The 24413-nt window shown below is 36.4% G+C and overlaps 1 protein-coding gene and 1 pseudogene across 19 annotated transcripts in view; one reads left to right on the plus strand and one right to left on the minus strand.

Annotated features, from left to right (window-relative positions):
* The window catches only part of Ccdc15 (coiled-coil domain containing 15), a 128737-nt gene that overhangs the window by 2102 nt on the left and 102222 nt on the right, over positions 1–24413 (plus strand). For all 19 annotated transcript variants that reach the window (XM_087200592.1, XM_087199356.1, XM_087197350.1 and 16 more), the window contains exons 3-4: positions 2113–2262; positions 3183–3374. In XM_087200592.1, the coding sequence (XP_087056718.1) occupies positions 2113–2262; positions 3183–3374 (342 nt within the window). The remainder of the gene's footprint in view (positions 1–2112; positions 2263–3182; positions 3375–24413) is intronic.
* Positions 18722–19647, minus strand: LOC101726550 (ATP synthase peripheral stalk subunit b, mitochondrial pseudogene; annotated as a pseudogene).

Here is a 24413-nt window from a genome sequence, read left to right on the forward strand (position 1 = left end):
GAGCAAGGTATATTCAGGATTCAAGAGTAGATTAGATTGATTAGACTGATTGGAGTTTAGTAGTGGGATGGTGGTTGGCAGAATTATGAAAAATAGGAATGATGGGGAACAATAGGGGATTTTGGAGAGGGGCTTGACTTTGTTCATTGTTTAGTATATACAGATGAATTTCATTATCAAACAGTGTTTGGATTAGATTAAATGCTTCAAAGTTTGTAAAAGTTAAGGGGAGATTGGATACAATGAGACCCATAGGATATAATTACAACAGTTTAGGCCAGAATATACCATCAAAACATCTTTAGTGGTAAGGAATGTCCAGGAAAAGCCTTGAAAAAGGATAATTGAAAAGAGATAAATGAAAGGGATGAAAAGAGATAAAGGTAAGAAAGTTTCCAGAAGATTTGGTACAAAGATCTTTTGTTATTTAAGTTATTAATTTTTTTTTGAGAGAGAATCTTGTTTTGCGTTTTTAATCTGGTCTTGAACTCGCTGTGTAGCCCAGGCTGACCTTGAACTCAAAGTGATCCTCCTGCCTCAGCATCTGGAGTGGTAGGATTAAGGGCCTGTGCCACCAGACCGAATTTAAGGCATCCTTTTTTTTTTTTTAATTTTATCGGTACATTTTAGGTATACAATATAATGACATTCATCATTGGAAATTTGTACCTTTACATAATCTCTCTTGGTTCTGATTTTTTCCCCATTCCCCTGCCCTCCCTTCAACCCCTCCATCCCTCCCTATTTACAAAGACTTTGTTTCTATTTTTTTATTTTTTCATATTAATTCCATTTCCTTCTTTCCTTTCCCCTGCCCCTCCCACGTCCCCTTCCCCTTTGCCCCTTTTCTTCCTATTTCACATTATATATTACAGCTTTTAGTCCTTATTTACACTTTCAGTTTCTCACACTAGAGAAACTATTTGGTATTTGCACTTGTGTGTTTAAGGCATCTTTTTAATTACTCAGATTATGATGTCTTTATAATGTCATTAGCATCAAATTGCCTAAAATTTTATACCATTGAGGTTTTTTCTTTGTTAAAAAAGACTTGAATTATAAGTTCTCATATAAAGTATTAAAGTCTTAGAACATCTATAAGCATGTCTTCATTTAAAAAGTTCTAATCAGTTTCAGCCAAAGAGAGTTTGATAAAGCATCTAATAGAACTGTTTATGACTTTAGTATGTTTAGTCTGGGAATCCATCCTTATGAACAGGCACAACACTGTCAGCTCAGAGTAGATGTAAATAGTTATTTTTAAAGATTTGTTACCCTAAAATCATGTCTATTCTAAAGGGGAACTGGTATTTTTTTTCCCCCAAAATTTCAGTGGTCCATCAGAATTCCTAAAAATGTCATAGCTTCATTTCTGCATTTGTCTACAATAATTAAATCAGCATCAAAAGACAGTGCTGTCCTATTGAATATGGCTATTGCATCATTTTATTATTTGTTGTGGTTATCTTTTGCTATGTCACAAACCACCTTAGAACGTAGTAGCATAAAGCAAATAAACTTGTGTCAGGAATCATATCAGGGTACAGTGGGGATGGCTTGTTTCTGCTTCACAATGTCTGGGTTCTCAGCTGGGGTGGCTTAGATAGTTAGACATGTCTGGGACTTGTGATCCTGACTTAGCCTCTTAGAGTCTTGTGATTACAGGTGTATGCCACGATGCTGAGTAGGTCTGTACTAGATGGAAGTGAGAAGAAGGATATGCTAAGTTAAAAATGGAGCATAATCCTGAGTTTGAAGACATTTTATAGTACAATATCTGAGTGGTGAACAATCTGCTGTATCTATACTGCTTACTCATTTTAGAAATTGTGTGACAGAAGTGAGTTTAAATTGATTCACTAGGAAGTAAGGAAGACATCTTACTTAGTTCCAGTTGAATAAAAAATTATAATTTGAGCATTTATAAATTCCAGTTTTTACTTTATGGTTTGGTTTTAGTTCTTGGTACTCATTAACCATGTCTAGATCATTGGCTCTGAACTCTCCTGATTTCTTTATTTTTCTGGGAATTGCGTCATAGAACTGAATTATTTTTTCAAGATCATATTCTGACTTCTCTGTTTACAACACTCCTATTTTTGATATTTAAAGACTTCAGCATGTATAATTGAAGAAGAACTAAAGGAACAGTCAAGAAGAAAAGAAGAAGCTTTGAAACATTTTCAGAGACAAGTCAAACACCGAGTCAATCAACAAATTAGGCTGAGAAAAAAGCAACAGCTTCAGAAGTCTTATGAAGCAGTAAGTTCAAAAGTGAACCTGAGTGCAGATGGGAAAGTATGTGTATTATGAAATAAGCTATTTGGCCGTAACAGAAGCACTTTCTTTTGATTTCATGCTTTGTATAATCAGATTTTCAGTGAGCACAGTGGATTTTCATGCAGAGAAGTCAGATTTTATTCTTATGCTCTTCTGACTTACTTTTGTGCTTTCACCAAATAATTAAAAATAATGTCAGAATTTTGGATTTAGGCTTGCATTTGAATTCTGATTTTGTAGCTGTGTGACCTTGGGTTAATTACTTAACTTTTAATATTGTTTCTTTAGGGCTAGGGATTTAGCTCAGTGGTTCCACTGCTTGCCTCACAAGTGCAAGGTCCTGAGTTCGATCCCTGGTGCCAAAAAAAAATTGTTTCTTTGTCTGTAAAATAGTAATATGATACTTATCTCACAAGGTTGTGTGAGAATTAGATGAGAAAGCCTAAGTAAATTATTAACGCATAGGTGCCTTAGTTCTCCTGCCAGCTAATCCTTCTTCCCCTAATTGAAAATCTTTTGGCTGTTGAGAGGTATTATTATTATTATTATTATTATTATAATACTGGAGAGTGAACTCAATCCCTTTGCACTGAGCTACATCCCTCAACCCTTTTTATATTTTCTTTTAAGACAAGGATTCATGCTGTTGTTCATATTGGGCTTGAATTTGGTGTCTTCCTTCCTTTTTTTTTTTTTGGTACCAGGGATCAAACTCAGGTCCTTGTGTTTGCACAGCAGGCAGCAAAACCGCTGAGCCAAATCCCCGGCCCCTGGTGTCTTCCTTCTTCAGCCTGTCAGAGTTCTGAGATTATAGGCATGCGCCACAATGCTCAGCTCTTAGATGCATTACTTGATTGTGCTAAGTTGAGATGAAATCTCTTTGTCATTTTTCCTTTGTATAGGCAGAAAAAGAAGGTTCTATAGCCATGCGATCTTTTGATCCAGCACACTTAACTCCTAAAAGGACAAGTGTTTTTCCAAGCAATTTGAATGCTGCTTTTGGAAGTTCTAGGTTGCCTCCTTCCCAGATGCTTAGGGATGCAATAGAAGATGGAGAAAATCAGAATGGGTTGTTCCAACAAAAAGCCCAGGCTGTAAGTACATGCTCGTGTTGTTTATGATTTTTTCCCATCCTTTAAATCAAAAATATGAAATTTCTAGTGTATAAAATAGGGATTAGGAGTTATCACATTCAATTTCACTTCTTGGTTTTTTGGGGGTTTTCTTTGTTTTGTTTTTTTTGAGACAGGGTCAACTATGCAGTTCAGACTGGCCTTGAACTCAATATGTGGCTCAGAATGGCTTTGAACTTGCAGTGATCCTCCTGCCTCAGTCTCCAGAGTGTGGGGATTATAGGTGTGTGGACCACTGTGCCCAGCAACTTTACTTTTTTATTTGAAACAGGATCTCACCATGTTGCCCAGACCAGCCTTGAACTTGTGATCCTCTTGTCTCATGCATAGCTGGGATTACAGACAGGTGTGCACCACTGTGGCTGGCTCAACTTCATTTTTTATCACCTCTTTTTTTTTTTTTTTTTTAACCTTTTAAAGTGGGGAATAGTAGGATAGTGCTTATTTTTGTATATAGTTTTCTAATTTACATTTATTTATTTTTGGTAAGGTATTTTAGAATCATCTAAAGAAAGATGCAAAAGTATTACAATTCAGAGTACTAGAAAGAGACTTAGGTCAACGATCATAGATTTTACCAATTTCTCTGAAATTATGTTCTGAGCAAGTAATTATCAGTTTGTAGCATACAGATAGAAATGATTCTTTTGTTACAAAGAGGTTTGGTATATTGAAAGGGCATTTCACTTATTATCTTTGCTTTTTTTTTCTTATTTTTGTGTTTCAATGTGATTATCATGGTAAATGGATCTGTATTTATAGGTCAAGTAATAATATAAGTACATAGAATATCCAGACTTTTTGGGAAAATGTAATTGTTTATTTAATGACATATGTGTCTGATATTTAAAAATCAAACTGTTTGGCCGGGGATGTAGCTCAGTGGCACCACACCTGCCTGGCAAGTGCAAGATCCTGAGTCCAGTCCCTGGTACCCAAAAATTAAACTGTCTGAGTAGACTCAGTCAAGTCACTTAATTCATCCAGTCTGCTCTTCTTTCATGTACTTGAGCTTTTGTTCAGTTGATGTTCTTCACTTCTTCTTCATCTTGTTTTTTTTATCTTATTTAAAAACTCTTAGCACCTGTTGGGAAGCTGAGGCAAGAGGATTGCAAGTTACCTGTCTCAAAAAAAACCAAACCAAATTAAAACAAAAACTCCTAAGTGATAGTGAGAGGAACAAAAATATGGAAAATAGTGATTATATGAAAATAAAAGCTGTGTTGCTGCCTAAGTTAATGTGCTTGCTAATAATCAGTTCAGCTTTTAGTATAAATAGGGAAAGCTTTTAGAAGCACCTGTTATAATTATGAATTTTTAAAAGAAATTTCCTTTGTCCCAAACTGACTTTTTCCTCTCCTTGTTTGGTTTATAGTTATTTTAAAAATTATTTTATAAGTCATTTTTTATTAGTATCTGTTTGCAGTATATAATGATTACATTCATCATGGGGAATTGGTATATAACACGTCTTAATATTTTTTTATGTCCTCTTCCTTTCCCCTCTCCATAGTCCTTTCCTCCATCTCTGTGTAATAATTTTTTTTTTTTTGTATTAAATTCTTTTATTGGTACATTGTAGGTATACAACACAATTACATTTCTCATTGAGAATTGTACCTTTATATATTGCATCTTGGTTCTTATTTTTTCCCCATTCCTAGCCCTCCCTTCACGCCCTCCACCCTTCCCTATTTACAAAGACTTTATTTCCATTTTTTCCATTTCTCATCATTTTTTCCTTTCCCTTCGTTCCTTTCCCCCGTGCCTCCCACTACCCCTACCCCTTTGAACCTTTTATTCCTATTTTACATTATCGATTATTCATTCTAATAATTGGTACATTTTAGGTATACAATATAATGACATTCATCATTGGAAATTTGCACCTTTACATAATCTCTCTTGGTTCTTATTTTTCACCCTTGCCCAGCCCTCCCTTCAACCCCTCCAGCACTCCCTATTTACAAAGATTTTGTTCCTATTTTTCCATTTTCTCATATTAATCCCATTCCCTTCTATCCTTTCCCTTAGCCCTCCCACTTCCTTCCCCTTTGCCCCTTTTCTTCCTATTTCACATTACCTATTATACATTTTCGTCCTTATTTACACTTTCAGCTTCTCACACCAGAGAAACTATTTGGTATTTACACATCTGTGTCCTATTTATTTCACTTAAGAGTATTGCCTCAATGTGCATCCACTTAGCTATAAATGTCTCTAATTTCTCATTTTTTATGGCTGAGTAGTACTCCGTTTTATAAAAAAACCACATTTTCTTGATCCAGTCTCCAGTTGATGGGCATTTGGGCTGTTTCCAAGTTTTAGCTATTACAAACTGTGCTGCTATGAACATGGGTGCACATATATCACTGTGGTATGATTCTTTTAATTCTTTGGGGAAGATCCCCAGCAGTGGAATAGTGGGGTCAAATGGGATTTCCAGTCCTAGTTCTTTGAGGTATCTCCATACTGATTTCCACAGTGCTTGCACCAGTCTATACTCCCACCAGCAGTGGAGCAGGGTTCCTCTTTCCCCACAGCCCCACCAGCATTTGTTATTGGTTGATTTCATGATAGCAGCCATTCTTTCTGGAGTAAAGTGGAATCTCACCATTGTTTTCATTTGCATCTCTCGAATGACCAGTGATGTTGAACATTTTTTCATGTATTTATTTGCTATTTCTACTTCTTTGTCTGAGAAATGTCTCTTCGTTTCAGATGCCCATTTTTGGATTGGGTCTTTAAATTTGGGAGGTCTGATCTTTTTAAGTTCTTTGTGGATTCAAGATAGTAGACCTTTGTCTGAGGAAGAGTAGGTGAAGATTTTTTCCCACATTGTGGGTTGTCTCTTCACACTGCTGGTGGTTTCTCTTGCTGTGCAGAAGCTTTTTAATAAGAAGAGATCCCATTTGTTGATTGTTTGTGCTAGTTCACGGGCAACTGAGGTTTTGTTCATAAAATCTTTTCCTACATCGATGTCTTCAAGGGTTCTACCTAACCTCTGTTCCAACTGGTTCAGAGTTTCTATTTTAATATTTAGATCTTTAATCCATTTTGATTTTAGTTTAGTGCATGGTGAGAGATATAGGTCTAGTTTTAATCTTTGGCAAGTTGAAGCCCAATTTCTCCAGCACCATTTATTAAAGAGGCTATCTTTCCTCCAGTGAGGGTGTTTGGCTCCTTTGTTGAAGATGAGATGGCTGAGTGTGTCTGGCATTGTTTCTGCATCTTCTAATCTGTTCCACTGGTCCTCAAGCCTGTTTCATTGCCAGTACCATGCTGTTTTTATCACAGTAGCTTTGTAGTAGAGTTGCAGGTTGGGGATTGTGATACCCCCTGCCATGTCTCTGTTACCTAGAATTGCTTTTGCTATTCTGGGTCTCTTCTTGCTCCAAATGAATTTTTGTATTGTTTTGTTGAGGTCTATGAAGTATGCTGCTGGGATCTCAATTGGAATTGCATTAAATCTATATAGCAGTTTTGGAAGTATGGCCATTTTCACTATATTAATCCTTCCCACCCAGGAGCAGGGGATGTCTGTCCATTTGCTGATATCATCTTCAATCTGTCTTTTCAGAGTGCCATAATTTTCAGAGAAGAAGGCTTTGATTTCTTTCATTAGGATGATTCCTAGGTATTTCAGTTTTTTGGATGCTATTGTGAAAGGAATTATTTGCCCTATTTCGCTCTCAGTGAGTCTGTCATTCGTGTAGAGGAAAGCTATTGATTTTTGTGTGTTGACCTTGTAACCAGTTACTTGACTGAATTTGGTTATTAAGTCTAGAAGACTTTTGGTGGAGTTCTTGGGGTCTTCTATATAGAGTATCATGTCATCTGCAAATAATGACCATTTGACTTCTTCATTTCCTATCTTTATTCCTTGTATTTCTTTCTCTTGTCTAATTGCCGTGGCTAATGTTTCCAGAACTATATTGAACAAGAGTGGTGATAGTGGACATCCTTGTCTTGTTCCTGATTTTAGTGTGAAGGATTTCAGTTTTTGACCATTTAGTATGATATTGGCTGTTGGTTTTTCATAGATGGCTTCTATCAGTTTGAGGTAGAGACCGTCTATTCCAATTATTTGTAGGGTTTTTATCATAAATGCATGTTGGATTTTGTGAAATGCTTTTTCTGCGTCTATGGAGATAATCATATGGTTTTTGTCCTTGGCTCTATTGATATAGTGTATTACATTAATTGATTTTTGTATATTGAACCATCCCTGAATCCCTGGGATGAATCCCACTCGATCAGGGTGTATGATCTTCTTGATGATCTTCTGCATTCTGTTTGCCAGTATCTTATTAAGGATTTTTGCATCTATGTTCATTAGTGAGATTGGCCTATAGTTCTCTTTTTCAGTTGGGTCTTTCTCTGCTTTGGGGATCAAGGTGATGCTTGCTTCCAGGAATGAATTTGGGAGTATTGCTTCCCTTTCAATTTCATTGAAGAGTTTAAACAGTAGCGGCAGCAGTTCCTCTCTAAATGTCTTGTAGAATTCAGCAGTGAAGCCATCAGGGCCCAGGCTTTTCTTAGGTGATAAGTTTTTAATTACATTTTCAATTTCATTGGTTGATATTGGCTTGTTCAGAATTTTTAGGTCTTCTTCATTCAACTTTGGTAATTCATATGTATCTAGGAATCTGTCCATTTCTTCTGTGTTTTCCATCTTATTGGTGTATAGGTTCTGGAAGTAGGTATTGATGATCATCTGGATTTCTGCTGGGTCTGTTGTAGTTTCACCCCTTTCATTCCTAATTGCATGGATTTGGGCCTTTTCTTTCCTTTTTCTGACAAGGTTGACTAAAGGTTTATCAATTTTGTTGATTCTTTCAAAGAACCAACTCTTGGCTTCATTGATTTTTTGTATCATTCTCTTAGTCCCCATTGCATTGATTTCTCCTCTGATCTTTATAATTTCTTCCCTTGTATGAGCTCTGGGGTTGTCCTGCTCTTCTTTTTGTAGAAGCTTGAGGTTCAGCATCAGGTTGTTTAATTGGGCTTGTTCTCTTTTCCTAATATGCATATTCACTGCTATGAATTTCCCTCGTAAGACTGCTTTCATTGTGTCCCATAGATTCCGATATGTTGTATTGTCATTGTCATTTAATTGAAGGGACTGTCTGATTTCTTCTTTAATTTCCTCTGTGACCCATTGGTTATTCAGAAGTGTGTTGTTCAATTTCCACTTGTTTATGAAATTTTTTGAGTTTCTTTTGCTATGGATCTCCAATTTCATCACCCTATGGTCTGATAATATACAGGGGATAACTTCAATTCCTTTGCACTTACTTAAACACGTTCTATGTGTGAGTATGTGGTCTATTTTGGAGAATGACCCATGTGCAGCTGAGAAGAATGTGTATTCTGATTTTGTGGGGTGGAAGACTCTATAAACATCTGTTAAGTTCATTTGTTAAAGAGTTCGATTGAGTTCTAGTATTTCATTACTTATTTTTAGTCTAGTTGATCTATCTATTTGTGAGAGTGGGGTGTTGAGGTCCCCCACTACAATTGTATTAGTGCATATATGACTTTTCATGTCCATTAGTATTTGTTTTATATAGTTGGGTGCACTAGTGTTTGGTGCATAGATATTTATGATTGTCATCTCTTCCTCTTGGATTCTTCCCTTTACAAGGATGTAGTGTCCTTCTTCGTCTCTCTTAATCGTGTTGGTTTGAAATCTACTTGATTTGCCAAGAGGATAGCTACTCCTGCTTTTTTTCGGGTTCCTGTTGCGTGCAGTATTGTTTTCCACCCTTTAACTTTCAGTCTGTGAATTTCCTTTTGGATTAAGTGTGTTTCTTGTATGCAGCATATTGTTGGATTTTGCTTCTTGACCCATTGTGCCAGTCTATTTCTTTCGATTGGTGAATTGAGACCATTAACATTGATGGTTATAACTGAAATGTATTGACTTGTCATTGCCATGACTTTCTTTTTGTTGGGTTCTCCCCCTTTCCATTTAATTTCTTGTCATGCCAGTTGGGTTCATTCTGCTTTGCTTCCTGGGGTTGTGATCCTCAATGTCTGTTCCTAGGATATTGTGTAAAATTCTTTGGAGTGCTGGTTTGGTATTCACAAAGTTCCTAAGGTGCTCTTTGTCATGGAGTATCTTATTTCTCCATCCATTTTGAAAGATAGTTTTGCAGGGTACATCAATCTGGGTTGGAGGCTGTTTTCTTTTAGGGCTTGGAATATGTCACTCCAAGCTCTTCTTGCCTTGATGGTTTGTGTTGAGAAGTCTGCTGTGATTCTGATGGGCTTTCCTTTGTATGTGATTTGTTTCTTTTCTCTGACAGCTTGTAGAACTTCGTTCTTCTGTTGTGTTTCTGGAATCTTAACAATTATATGCCTATGTGTAGATTTTTTTTGATCAAGGCTATTTGGAGTCCTATATGCCTCACTTATCTGTATGTCAAGCTCTTTCCCCCTGCTTGGGAAGTTTTCTGCCATTATTTCTGTGAAGAGGTTTTTTATGTCATCTGCACTCTCTCCTGTTTCTTCATTGAGCCCAATCAGTCTTATGTTATTCTTCTTTGCATCATCTAGCAGCTGCTGGATTGATTTCTCATGTTCCCTTATAATTTTGAAGCAATTTTTCTTTTCCTGGTCACTAATTGCAATCTTATCTTCTATATCTGAAATTCTGCCCTCACATTGGCTCATTCTGCTGTGTAGACTTTCAGTGGAGTTTTTCATGTCCTGGAAATCTATTTGCATCTGTTTTATGGATTCCATTTGTTTCTTATGTTGGGATTGCATCATGTTCCTGAGCTCCTCTCTAGATTTATTAATCATGTCTTGCACTAGGGGCCCAATTTCTCCTGTTATCTGAGAAATTATTTCTGATTTCATTTTTTCCAGATCCCCTTTTGTTGCCAGTTCAGTGGGTCCAGGTGGTTGAGTATCAGAGTGTTCCATCTCATTTCCCTTTGGGGTTGCTGTAGATGATCTGGAAGTCTGGTTTTGAGACTTATTTATGTGTTTTCTTATTTTGACTGGGGCGGGGGCTGTTAGCGCCTGCACGGATTACCTCCTCTGAGCTGGGTGAGGTGGGACAGGGGCCGGGAGCAGCGGTAGGGATGGTGACCCAAAAGCCCTTTCCCGTGGGCCGGGAGCAGCCGGAGGGATGGTGGCCGGGAAACCCCTTCCTCTAGGACCAGGAGCAGTGGGACAGAAGGTGGCCCAAAAGCCCTTTCCTCTGGGCTGGGAGCAGTGGGAGGGATGGTGACCGGGAAGCCCCTTCCTCTGGACCAGGAGCAGTGGGACGACGGCTCAGAAGCCCCTACCTCTGGACCGGGAACAGTGGGACTCAGTACGTTGGTCTGGTGGTCTGGTGTCCTCTGCGCCTTGGTAATGTGGAATCAGGTGGCTGCCTGTGTGCAGCGGGCTGATTCGGCATGTGTTCTCCGCGACTGGGGACCTCGGCAGGGTGTGGGCAGACCTGCCTGTCTGCAGCGGGGTGATTCGGTGTCTTCTGCGTGACTCAGGACCTCGGTAGGGCGTGCACAGACCTGCCTGTCTGCAGCGGGCTGATTCGGTGTGTTCCGCGGGACTGGGGACCTCGGTAGGGTGTGGGCAGACCTGCCTGTCTGCAGTGGGGTGATTCGGCGTCTTCCTCGTGACTCCTGTGTAATAATTTTTATAAACTTTTTTGTTTTCTCTTTAAAATTATAAACAGTTTGTTTAGCAAATATTTATTTGACCAGGCACTGCATAAAGTACAAGGGATAGAATGCTAAGATAGACCCAGTCCTTGCCTTGTACTATAAATCCCACTGTAGTCAGGATTTGACTTCATCTGCATAATAAATACACAGAACGCAACAGTCAACAGTATTTGAATACATTGTATTTGTTAAGCATTGTATTTGTTAAGCATTTGTAGGGGTACTAGTAAAAATTTCCCATGGGTTTATATTCCCAGATAGATATAAAGCTAATACTGCAGACCTCAAGTCTATTAGGTAATAATATAAACATTTTTCCCATATTTGTCAATAAAATTGTGCCATAGGAGTTCAGAAACTTTAAAATTCAGAGGGAATAATAGGGAAGATTTCATGGAAGACATGGAATTGGACTGTACAATTTGAATTGGTAAACTGAATTGATAAATGCAAGAAAATTTTTGAGATAGGAATGATTAAAAAGCATAGAATCTGCAATGAGCTTTGTATATTTGGGAAATAAGTGGTGGAAACTTTCTAACTGATAGTTTATAAAAGAGAACAACCAAATGAGATTAAATAGGTAGGAGGTTAAAAAATTAAATTCGTGGGGTGTGGTGGCATAGGCCTGTACCACCAGCACTGTGGGAAGTGAGGCAAGAAGATTCCAAGTTTGAGCCCATCCTGGGCAACTTAGCAACTTAGTGAGACTGTCTTGAAAAGGGAGGAAAATCCTGGGATGTAGCTAAATGTGAAGGCCCTGGGTTTAACCTGTGATGCCACCTGTCACACACGCATGCACACACAAAACAAAAATGCTTTACATGTTATATTCTGTTTTTTGGTTTTTTGGGGTTTTTTTAGGGGGCCTGGGAACTGTTGCCTATACAACTCCGTGACAATAGATGTTTTTTAATCTTGCCATTTCTATTCACATTTTTATCCACTAGATGTCACCATGAAACTAGACAATGAAATTATTAAGGTGCTGACTGCCTTAATTTATCTACAACTAGTTGAGTAAATGGTGAATTCACTTTATGAATGTTAATGGACTTTTTAGTTTTCTTGTGCTTTGGACCTATAGAAACATAGAATCTTGGAGATGTAAGTTTTTTAAGTTCCTTTGGAATATTGGTGTTAAATCTTCCCTGAACTTTTTAAGTGGTTGTTGCTAGTGTATATTCCCAACAACAATGTAGTAGAGTTCCTTTTTCTCCAAAACCTCACCAGCATTTGGTATTGTTAGATTTTTGAATGATAGCCATTCTTTCTGGGGTAAGGAGGTATCTTGGAGTAGTTTTAATTTGCATTTCTCTGATGGTCAGCAGTGAGCATTTTTTAATGTATTTATTGGCCATTTGTACTTCTGAGAAGTTTCTATTCATTTTGGTTGCCTGTTTTTGACTGGGTCTTATTTTGGGAGGAGGTCTAATTTTTTGGAGTTTTTTATATGTCCTTAATGTTACTTATCTGTCTGTGGAACAGCTGGAAAATTTTTTTTCCCATTCTACAGATTGTCTCTTCATTCTGTGGTTTGTTTCATTTGCTGTGCAGAAGGTTTTTAATTTATATGATCCCATTTGCTGATTCTCAGTATTAATATTTCTTTATGCCATTGAGGTTCTGTTCAGAAAGGCCTTGCCTATGTCTGTGTCTTCAAGAGTTGTACCTATTTTATCTTCTAGCAGATTGTTTCTGTTTTAACATTTAGATCTTGGATCCATTTTGATTTTAGTTTAGTACATGGTAAGATATATGGGTCTAGACTTAGTCTTCTGCATGTGGATATTCAGTTTTCCCACATCATTTATTAAAGAGGCTATCTTTCTTCCAGTGTATGTTTTTTGCTCTTTTGTCAAAGATTAAATAGCTGTATATGCCTGGGGTTGTTTCTGCTTGTTCTATTCTATTTCATTGATCTACATGACTGTTTTTGTGTCAGTACCACGCTGTTTTTAATCACTGTGGCTATATAGTATCAGTTCAAGTCTGAGATTGTGATGCTGCCTGCTTTGCTTTTGTTACACAGGATTGCTTTGGCTACTATGGGTCTCTTCTGTCTCCACATAAATTTTAGGATTGTTTTCTGTTGCCCTGTGAGGAAGCTCTGTGGTACTTTGCATGGAATCTGTATGTCAGCATTAGAAGTGTACCCCTTTTGATTATGTTGGTTCTGCCTATCTAGGAACAAGGAACATTTTTCCATTTTCTAATGTTTTCTTCAATCTCCTTTTTCAGTCTGATGTAATTTTCATTGTGGAGATCTTTACTTCCTTAGATTAATACCTAAGTATTTAATTTTTTTGCTGCTATCATGAATGGTATTGCTTTCCTAATTGCTTTTTTGATGAGTTCATTATTAGTGTATAAAAATGCTATTCATGTTTGTGTGTTTAGTTTGTATTTTGCTACGCTGCTGAATTTAGTTATCAATTCTCAAAGTCTTTTGTTGGAGTTTTTTGGGTCTTGTAAGTAAAGGATCATGTCATCTGCAAATAATGTTGTTTTGACTTTGTCCTTTCCTATACATATGCCTTTTACATATGCCTTTTACTTCTTTCTCTTGCCTGATTGCTCTGGGTAATGTTTCGAGCACAGTGTTGAACAGGAGTGGTGATAATAGACATCCTTATCATGCTTTCAGCCTTTCTCCATTTAATATGATGTTAGCAGTAGCTTGGTCATAAATGGCTTTTATCATGTTGAGATAAGAAGCTTCTCTACTTATTTTCTTTAGGGTTTTTATCATGAACCCATGTTGGATTTTGTGAAAGGCTTTTCCTGCATCTTTTGAGATGATTGTGTGATTTTTGTCTTTGCTTCTGTTTGTGTGATGAATTTTATTTTTTGATTTGTATGTGTTGAACCATCCTTGCATGCCTTGAATGAAGCCTACTTCGTCATGGTATATGATCTTTTTGATGATTTGTCACATTCTGTTTGTCAGTGTCTTGTTAAGGACTTTTGCATCTGTGTTCATTAGAAAAATTGGCCTATAGTTTTCTGTTTTGGTTGGATCCTTGTCTGGTTTTGGGATCAAGATGATGTTAACTTCTGGAAATGATTTTGGAAATACTCCTTGGCTCTCAAGTTCATTAAAAAGTTTGAGGAATATTGGTGTTAGAGCTTCCCTGAAGTTCTTGTAGAATTCAACTGTGACTCCATTAGGTCCTGGACTTTTCTTAGTTGTAGATTTTTTTTCTATTACTGTTTCAATTTCATTGCCTATTATTGGATTGTTCAAGATTTTTAAGTCTTCTTGGTTCAATTTTGGCAATTCATATGTATCTAGAAATATCTACATTTCTGAGTTCTCCAATTGTTTGGGATATATATTTGTGAAGAAGTTGCTAATAATTTTCTGGATTTTGACATTGTTCATTGTTATTTCCTTTTTCATTTCTAATTGCATTAATTTGTGTCTTTTCTTTCCTTATTTTGGTAAAATTGGCTAATTGTTTGTCTGTTTTCTTTTTTCTTTCATAGAACCAGCTCTTCAATTCATTGGTTCTTTTTTTATTATTTGTCTGTTCTGATCTTTTAATTATTTTCCTTGTACAAGATCTGGGATTGGATTGTTCTTGTTTTTCTAAGACCTTGAAATGCATCATTAGGTTATTTATTTGAGCTTGTTTTATTTTTGTTTACTACTATAGACTTCCCTTATAGGACTGCTTTCATTATGTCCCATAAATTCCGATATGTTGTACTGACATTATCCTTTAATTCTAAGTATTGTCTTATTTCTTCTTTAACTTTCTCTGTGACGCATTGGTTATTGAATAGTGTGTTGTTTAATTCCCATATGTTTGGGTAGTTCCTGTGGTTCTTTTGCTGTTGATTTCTAGTTTAATTGCATTGTGATGTGATAATATGCATGGTGAAAATTTGCTTCTTTTGCATTTCCTTGGGCATGCTTTTTTCACTAATATGTGGTCTGAAGTTCCATGTGCAGGTAAAAAAAAATGTATTCTGTTGGTGTTGGATGGAACACTGTATTTATCTATTGAGTCCATTTGTTAAAAGGTTTGGTTCAACTCTGTATTTCTTTATTGATTTTTTGTTTAGTTGATCTGTATACTTGTGATAGTGGGTGCCCCACCATGATGGTATTGATGTTTATTGTTCTTTTATGTTCATTAGATTATGTTTTATGAAGTTGGGTGCACCGTGATTTGGTGCATATGTTTATAATTGTTATCTTTTCCTGTTGAATAGTTCCATTAACCAATAGCATGTATATAATGTCCTTCTTTTCCTCTTTTGATCAGCTCTCCCTTGAAAGAAAAGAGTTCCTTTTTTTCCAAATCCTCACCAGCATTTGATATTGTTAGATTTTTGGATGATAGCCATTCTTTTTGGGGTAGGGAGGTATCTTGGAGTAGTTTTAATTTGCATTTCTCTGATGGTCAGCAGTGAGCATTTTTTTATGTATTTATTGGCCATTTGTAATTCTGAGAAGTTTCTGTTCATTTTGGTTGTCTGTTTTTGACTGGGTCAGTCCTGAAGTGAAACTCTCCTCCTCAGCATTGGTCTCTTTCAGTCAGGTTGGTTTATTGGTTGTCAACTCTTGCCTGTGCTGTGGAGAACCCAGAGACTGGAGGTGTGGGTACTGTTCCTGGGTCTTCCTGGGTCTGGCACAGAACCTAGCCAGGCATAGGCATTGGCTAGGTGTGGGGCACCAGGTTCCCTGGTCCTCCTGTTGTTGGTGTGGAGCTCCGGTGGGTTTTGCATTTACTTGGGCAAGGCATGTATTTCTGGGGTCCTCCTGGGTTGAGTGCAGGGCATTCACTTCTGTCCTCCTTGCACCTGCAAGGGGCTGGGCACAGTGTGGTGTCCTTGTTTTTTGTTTTTTTAAAATTTTATCGGTACATTTTAGGCATACAATATAGTGACATTCATTATTGGAGATTTGCACCTTTACATAATATGCCTTGATTCTTATTTTTCCCCCATTCCCCTACCCTCCCTTCAACTCCTCCACCCCTCTCTGTTTATAAAGACTTTGTTTCCGTTTTTTCATTTTCTCATATTAATTCCATTACCTTCTTTCCCATCCCCTACCCTCCCACTTCCCCTTCCCCTTTGCACCTTTTCTTCCTATTTCACACTATCCATTATACTTTTTTTTGTTACTGGTGATTGAACTCAGGACCTTGAGCTTGTGAAGCAGACAGCGGCAACACTGAGCTAAATCCCTGGTCCTATCTATTACACATTTTGATCCTTATTTACACTTTCAGCTTCTCACACCAGAGAAACAACATGTGTTCTATTTATTTCACTTAAGAGTATGGCTTCAATGTGCATCCATTTAACTATAAATGTCTCTAATTTTTCATTCTTTATGGCTGAGTAGTACTCCATTTTAGAAAAAAAACAACAACACATTTTCTTTATCCAGTCTCCAGTTGATGGGCAATTGGGCTGTTTCCAAGTTTTAGCTATTACAAATTGTGCCACTATGAACATGGGTGCACATATTTCGCTGTGGTATGATTCTTTTAATTTTGGGGGGAAGATATCCAGCAGGGGAATAGCTGGGTCAAATGGGACCTCTAATCCGAGTTCTTTGAGGTATCTCCATACTGATTTCCATAGTGGTTGCACCAGTCTACACTCCCACCAACAGTGGAGAAGGTTCCTTTTTCCCTTCAGCCCCACCAGCATTTGTTATTGGTTGATTTCATGATAGCCGTTCTTTCTCGGATAAGGTAGAATCTCAGCATTGTTTTCATTTGCATCTCTCAAATGACCAGTGATGTTGAATATTCTTTCATATATTTATTTGCTATTTCTACTTCTTTGTCTGAGAAATGTCCGTTCATTTCAGATGCCCAATTTTGGATTGGATCTTTAAATTTGGGAGGTGTCCTTGTTTTTATGAGACAGGGTCTCGCTACGTAGTTCAGGCTGGCCTTGAACTCACTGTGTAGCCCAGGCTTGCCTCAAATTCATGGCAATCCTCCTGCCTCAGCCTTCCAAGGGCTGGGATTATAGGAGTGCCCTTCTATGCCCAGCCAGCCTGGGCAATTTAGTAAGACCCTGTCTCAGAATGAAATATTTTAAAAAAGGATCCAGGATGTAGCTCAGTGCAGAAGCCCTTGGTTCACTGCCCAGTACCACATATATATACACACAGAGAGACACACACAATTCTGTTTACTTGTGTACATGTTTGACATTTTCCACATGTTTGAATTTAAGCTTTTAATTGAATGTTTAAGAAAGGTACCTAATCTGATCTGACCTTTCTCTATATATAAAGCATTCTTTTATCAAACCCAGCCCAGTCAGCTTAGTGACTTAGTGAGACCCTGTCTCAAAATAAAATATGAAATGAAAAGGGCTGGAGATGTAACTTAGTGCAATGCTCTGGGTTCAATCCCTAGTACTGAAAAGAAAAATTCTTTTACACTTATTATATTTATATTATGCGCATGTATTTATTATATATGTTGTATATGTAAGATACATATTAGTGTTCTACTTAAACAGTAATAGTATTGGGCATTTTACTGATTTTTGAGAATGTTTTAGAAGACTTGAAATTATGATGACAATTTTTTCAATATATTGAGTCAAAATTTTTCTCTCTATAATTTTTATCCGTTGGTTTTAGTTTTGCCTTCTGAAGTAATTAAAAACTAAAATATCTTCTAAGAGCAGTTCAGGTCTTTAGTTACAGTTAATCATTTTTCTGTTTTTGGATTTCTACATTCCTAATTCCTTAGTTGATTTCTTCTAAATGATGTTTAGTTTTTCAATTTTTTTTTCAAGCACTGAACACAATACTGTGTTTCAAATGTGATTTGTCTCGGATTGCTCTTACTCTGTACCCCTACCTAACCCTCTACTTAAAAAGTACTTGGTATTACCTATTGGTTCAGAGATCAAATAAGATTAAGCACCTACATTTAGGAACTAGAATCATGGAAAAAAATTTCAGATTTATGGTCATATAAAATACATGGTATCTACTGGCTCAAAGATCAAACAAGATTAGGTACCTGAAGTTAGAAACTAGAATCATAGAAATTTCAGTTTTATGGCCATATAAAATCGAAACAGCTCTTTCTTTTGTTAGGAAGACATTTATCTTTAGGAATTGAGTTTCTATGGTGCTCTTGATTACCCCATTTGGGCAGTTATTGAAGAACAACTTAAATTTGCTTTATTCTTACCATATAGTTATTTTTTAATATATAGATTTTTAGTTCACCACCGTTTCTTTCTAGTATGGTTTATTTTTGTTTCTCATTAAACCTTTTACTACTTTATTTTTATTCTCTCATTACAATGTCAATTTTCTAGCCCTTTGTACTATTTTTTTCCAGTACTGAGGATTGAACCCAGGACCTCACACATGGTAGGCAACACTCTACTATTGATTTACATCCCTAATCCTGCAGCTTTTTTTTTTTTTAGTCAGGTAATAAGTTTTATTAAAAACAATTTGCTTATTCAAAAGTGATCACAGAACAACTCAAGATGCAGAGTAATGATGAGAAACATTGGACTGACCAATAGATTTAGTTCTCACTAAATGAAACCCCAAGCTTTTCTTTTTTAGGAAAAGTAAACTAATTTCAGTAGACAGCAGTATGGGAAGTTTTTGTCACATAGACTAGTTTCCATTTAGTCAACTGTTTCTGGCTGTCTCAATTGGGATAGATACATTTACATAATGGGCTGTGCTTGAGCCTTCTTTGCAAGCAGCTTTAGATCTGCAGTGCACTTGGCAATTGTCTCTTTTTCCTGCTGTGCAGAGATGCTCTGCACCACTTGCTTCTCCACCCAGTTTATCATGTGCTCTTGTTCCTTTCGATGCATCATATTCTGCACAGACATATGATAGTCCAGGCAATTCTCTGTCTCCTTGTATACTCTATGTAGCCATTCCCAGTAAGTAACCTCCAAGGCCATAGCAATATTATTCCTCTGGACATCAAAAAGGTAATGGCGCTTCTGAGCAAGTGCCAGCTGTGACTTCTCCAAATCACTTGCATCCTGGATTTGTTTCATGGAAGCTTGCTTTGACCCTTCTAGTTGGACAATTTTTTCCTCATTGAGTTTATCAACAAATTCTGCAAAAGAGGCACCATATTTTTTAATTGCATAGGCAGTCCTATTACAGATATGGAAGAGATGGTCTCTGGGGTAATCACTTATATTTCTTTGGACAGAAAATATAAGATAAGCCCAGTTCCAAGCATGTAGGGTCCTGTTACACCAGTTTTAGGATAAAGGAACTGGAAGAATTCCTCAGGAATCAACTCATGATGAACTTTTCTGCCATATTCAGGAAGAGGTGGTAGAGGAGCAAGTCTTGGCTGCCCTGTGTGAAAAATCCTTGTTGCCTGCAAGACCCCTGGTCCTAGGAGGGCTACGTTCTTCAGAGAAGGGGCCGCTGTAGCGGCAGCAGAAAATAACACCTGGGACAGCATGGTCAACAAAGGTCCAGGAGGCAGTTCTAGCATCCCTGTGACCCCGACCGGTGACTCTGGTCAGGGGCAAGAGCAAGATTGTCATTGGCCTCCTGCAGCTTTTTAATAGCATGGAAATAACTACTTTTTGTAGTTAAGTAAAGGTGTAAGTGATGTAAAATAACTTGCTAAATTCCCTATAATCTCCCATTGAAAAAAACCTTCCATTATAGATAGCTTTTTTGGCTACAAGACTTCAGGCTAATGCAAACAGTGGGAAAGTTTAAGAATATACATGGGTTAATAAAGGCAGAATCAAAATCTCATGCAAATCCTAATTCCCTTTAAAGAGTCTGCAACTTGAAAGTTTTTCTAGATATATAGTAGCCTCAGTGGTGGTAACAACATCGAATCTTTGATCTTTATGCTAGTATTTAAATATTAACTGAATAGATTCAGTTGTTCTCATAGGGTGTCCAGGCTTCCATTTGCCCAAGATGGAGGTGTTTCTCAGAATATGAGTCTTCTAGTGCTAAAACTGAGTAGCCATCAAGCAAAAGAATAGTGATGGTAGGTAAGGCAAGGATACGCTGAATGGGGCTGGCTTTTTTTTTTCCCATTAAGTTTATTGGTACATTTTCGGTATAAAATTCAGTTACATTCATCATTGGGATCTTGTACCTTTACATGATGTATCTTGGTTCTTATTTTTTTCCCCTTCCCTTGCCCTCCCTTCACCCTCTCCATCCTTCCCTATTTACAAAGACTATTTCCATTTTTTTTCCTTTTCTCATATTTTTTCTTTTCCCTTCTTTCCTTTCCCCTACCCTTCCCACTTCCCCTATTCCTTTAGACCTTTTCTTCCTATTACACAGTATCAATTATATATTTTTAAAATTACAATATCAAGATTTAGAGGACATGACCACAGATTTTACAGAATTTAAAAGGATATAGAAAGCATATTACAGAAATAGGTTTTTGAAATAAATTTGACAACTTGTAAGAAGTACCTTGGAAGACAAATTAATGAAACTGATTCTTGAGGAAATATAAAATTTGAATAACACCTATTAAAGAAAGTATATTCCTAGCTTGAAAACCTACCTATATGACAACAGGGGTGGGCTTTTTGATCTCTAATTTTCAAGGCTGATTATTTTCCAGAAAGGTCTTATTTTTGGGGAATCATTGTTCTTCTGGCTCATCCTTCCGAGTAGCTGGGATTACAGGCCTATGCCACTGTTTCCAGTTTAGGTACATCTTTATTGCATTACACAAATGGTATTAGACCACCATGGCGCTAGAGTATGGGACATTCTATAAACGTTAGGTCTTTTCTGTAGCCTTTTCCTATTATGCTACTTAGGAAAAGTATTATTATTATTTATTAATAATAATTTATTATTATATTATTATTTCATTTATATAGTTAGGTATAAACTCCACCTTTTTTATCCCTAATTAAAATTACATGAACAAATTAAAAAGAATTGATGATACATGAACAATGAGTAGTGTTATTATAGATATTTATATATGTCAAGTTTTATTGTGTTTTTGGTTTTTTAAGATAGGGTTTTGCCATGTAGCCCAGGCTGGCCTTGAACTCACAAGGATTCTTTGGCCTCAGATTCCTAAATGTTGGGATTACAGATATGTGCCACCACACTCAGCTAAAATATTTTTAATGTGATCATATTTACTTTTGGATTTTAATATGTGTCTGTTTTTGTTAATTGTTATGATAGGCCTTTATGTCATTGTTGCATGTAGAAAACATTGTATCAAGATTTGTATTTATTTGATAATACTTTTAGGCAGCCCCTGTTCTAATCAGCCAACTCTAGGGAGTAGACTGCCAAAGGGTGTTCCTTTATTAGGATTGTGGGAGTGGCAGTTTTCTTTAGAAGACATTGTGATTGATTATCTGTTACATCTGAGATATCATCTCTCAGGGTCAGTGTGAGTGAAGGTTTGTGAGCAATGGTTATTCTCCTGGATAGAAGAAAATCTAGGCCTGTTTCTCTTAAGATATTCTTGAAGTCTGAAATAGTATGTGTATTTACATATGCAATATGAGAGCCCAAGATATATCCATATACTTCTGTTGTATATGAAGAGGTGGCTTTGTGAGGGAAATTGTCAAGGATTGTTTTCTTTTTTACATTTCTATTTTTATCAAGATTATATATGTACATACTTTAAACACATAAATAGATGTGTATAGGGTGGGAAGGGGGAAAAAGAATTGAAATGTATTATGTACATGTACCTTCTGTGTGATGAATGTAATTATTATGTATTACAAACATGTACTAATAAAAATTTAAAAAACAGGGGGCCGGGGATTTAGCTCAGTGGTTCCGCCACCTGCCTCGCAAGTGCAAGGTCCCAAGTTCGATCCCCAGTACCAAAAAACAAAAACAAAAACAAATAAGTACATGTGTACAATGTTTATAATTTAAAAACAGAAGTGCTTTGCAAACTCCTTTATTTCTCCCTCCTCAAAAGAGTGTTTGAACTTTCTATAGTTTTATCTTTTGTTATTAACATTCATATTTCTAAGTAATATGCTTATAGTGCTCCTTCTAGATTTTTAAAATTTAAGGATTTTTATTGATGTGCCACTAGATAAGGATGTAGCCCTATTTCATTTCACTTTTGTTATCCTATATGTATCTCTTTTTTAACCCTCACCCTCTCTTTGTAGTTAGAATTTTGCTTAGATTGATATCCATAATTTACATTGTTATGACTATGTAAAAAATTATTACAGCCAAACTAAGTATTGAATTGTGGTTACTTTTCCTTCTAGGTATGGGTTTTTGTTTTATCCAGAGTTATTTGACTTTTCTCTTTTAATTTTTATTTTTACTAGTACATGTTTGTCATATATAATTATTACATTCCTCATGAGTTGATACATGTACATAATTATTTTTCATTTCCTAGGTTTTCTATGCAACTATTAGTAATTCGTTTTCATCAGGGAATTTTTAAGTCTTGGTCAGGGTTTTAGTAATAATGATTAACAGCTATAAAAGAATATCTAAACCAAATAATCTCAGCACTCAGGAAGCAGGAGGATTGAGACCCTATCTCAAAAAAAAAAAAAGAAGAAAGAAAGAAAGAGAATGTCTAAGTATAAAAAGTATAGTATAAAAAGATTTGATAAAATTTTATATTTTGAATATTCTTACACATATAACACACACATTTATAAAGTACTTTTTTTGAGATACCCATGATTGTACCTGAGCAGTGATAGCAAACCGTTTAGAGACCAAGTGCCCAGACTGCAACCCAAAACCCACTTATGTATTGCAAAGTGCCAACACTGCAATTAAACTGGAAAACAGGTTTTAATTTAGGAAAGCAACTCATACATAAACATCTTTTGTCTTAAAAGAAAAAATACAATAACAGAGCTTTCAGTGATACAAACAGCTTTTTATTGAAAAGTAAAAGTTTGCATTTGGTGTGCTTTTGCACAGTTAATATGATCTTTGCTGTTGTGTGCATGCTGATAATTTGTCAAACTTTGATTCATACTTTACTAGTTTGAGAGCAACACATAGAGCACTAAAGTTATCAATTGGTCTCTTTTGTATCAGATTTGATATAATTCAAAGCTGAAAATAGCTGCTCACAAACATAAGATGATCCAAACAAAGTAAGAAAAGCAATTCCAAGTGCTTTCATTGACTTAAAATTATTTGGCAAAGAATTCCCCAATTTAAGGATTTCATTTTCAGAACTACCAACTGTGCTGTCCTATGTCATTCCTTCACACTGTCTTCTCAAGTGTTGCATGCAGGTCACAGAATTTATTTTTCCAGGTATAGCTTTCTTGAAATTTTAACAGCTCCATTTCCAGATTTCCAAAATCTAACCAGTGTAAGCAGGAAAGATCAAGTTCTTCAAATTTAGCTTTATCTGGAAGAGTAAGAAAACATAGGGTTGTTTCCATCTTATGAAACTGTAAAAATCTGTCCCTAAAATTCTTTCCAGCTGTTACAATGCTAGAAAATTCCTTGTAGATATCCTGATTGCATGCAGGATTGTCTGCAAATGCCGTAGAATTTTCTAAATGCATCTTTAGATTTGGAAAATATTTCAGCTATCCACTTTCAAGATCTCTTTCAAAAACGTGCAGTTTTCTCTCAAGTGTTTTGATATCATAAAGCATTCTTTCTGTTGTTTTTCCTATACTTTGTAGTTTTTTGATCAGTACATTGAAGTGTAGGGTAAAATCTGTAAAAAACATGAGATTATTAAGCCAGGACACATCAATGAGCTGTGGATATTCCTTCCTTTTTTCTTTCATAAACAGCCTAATTTCATCCAAGCAGCTACAAATCTAAGACTCATTCTCTGCTCAGCCACCAGACATTATTGTACAAGTAAAGTATTATACTGTGCCTGAACCTCATCAAGAAGTGCTTAAAACTGTCAAAAATTAAGAGCACAAGCCATGATATAATTCACCATTTTTGTGACATCTTTGAGGACATCATTAATTTTTTGCTGCTTTCCCTGGCACAAAGAGCTTCTTGATGCAATAGGGAGAAGCAATGCTTCTTTAACAAAGAACTAAATGAAAATAGATGTTGCCCCCACCATGAATGGTGCCCATCACTAGTAATTGAAACCACTTTTTCTGATCAATGTATTGTGACAAAAAAAGCCACCATACAGCATTGTAAATATCTATCCCTTGTGTTCTTCCATGCAAAGACACTAGTTTCACCAGTTTTTCTCTCATGATGTCACTAACAGTATAATACAGAATTGCTGCTAGCCTTGTATGTTACTTATATCTGTGCTTTCATGTAATCACATGGAGTAACAACTGGCTGCCTTTTGTAAGTCAGTAGTGAACTGCT

Source organism: Heterocephalus glaber, unplaced genomic scaffold (assembly GCF_053883595.1).
Source record: "Heterocephalus glaber isolate CG9 unplaced genomic scaffold, H.glaber_assembly_v1.0 deba00000006, whole genome shotgun sequence".
Lineage (NCBI taxonomy): Eukaryota > Metazoa > Chordata > Mammalia > Rodentia > Bathyergidae > Heterocephalus > Heterocephalus glaber.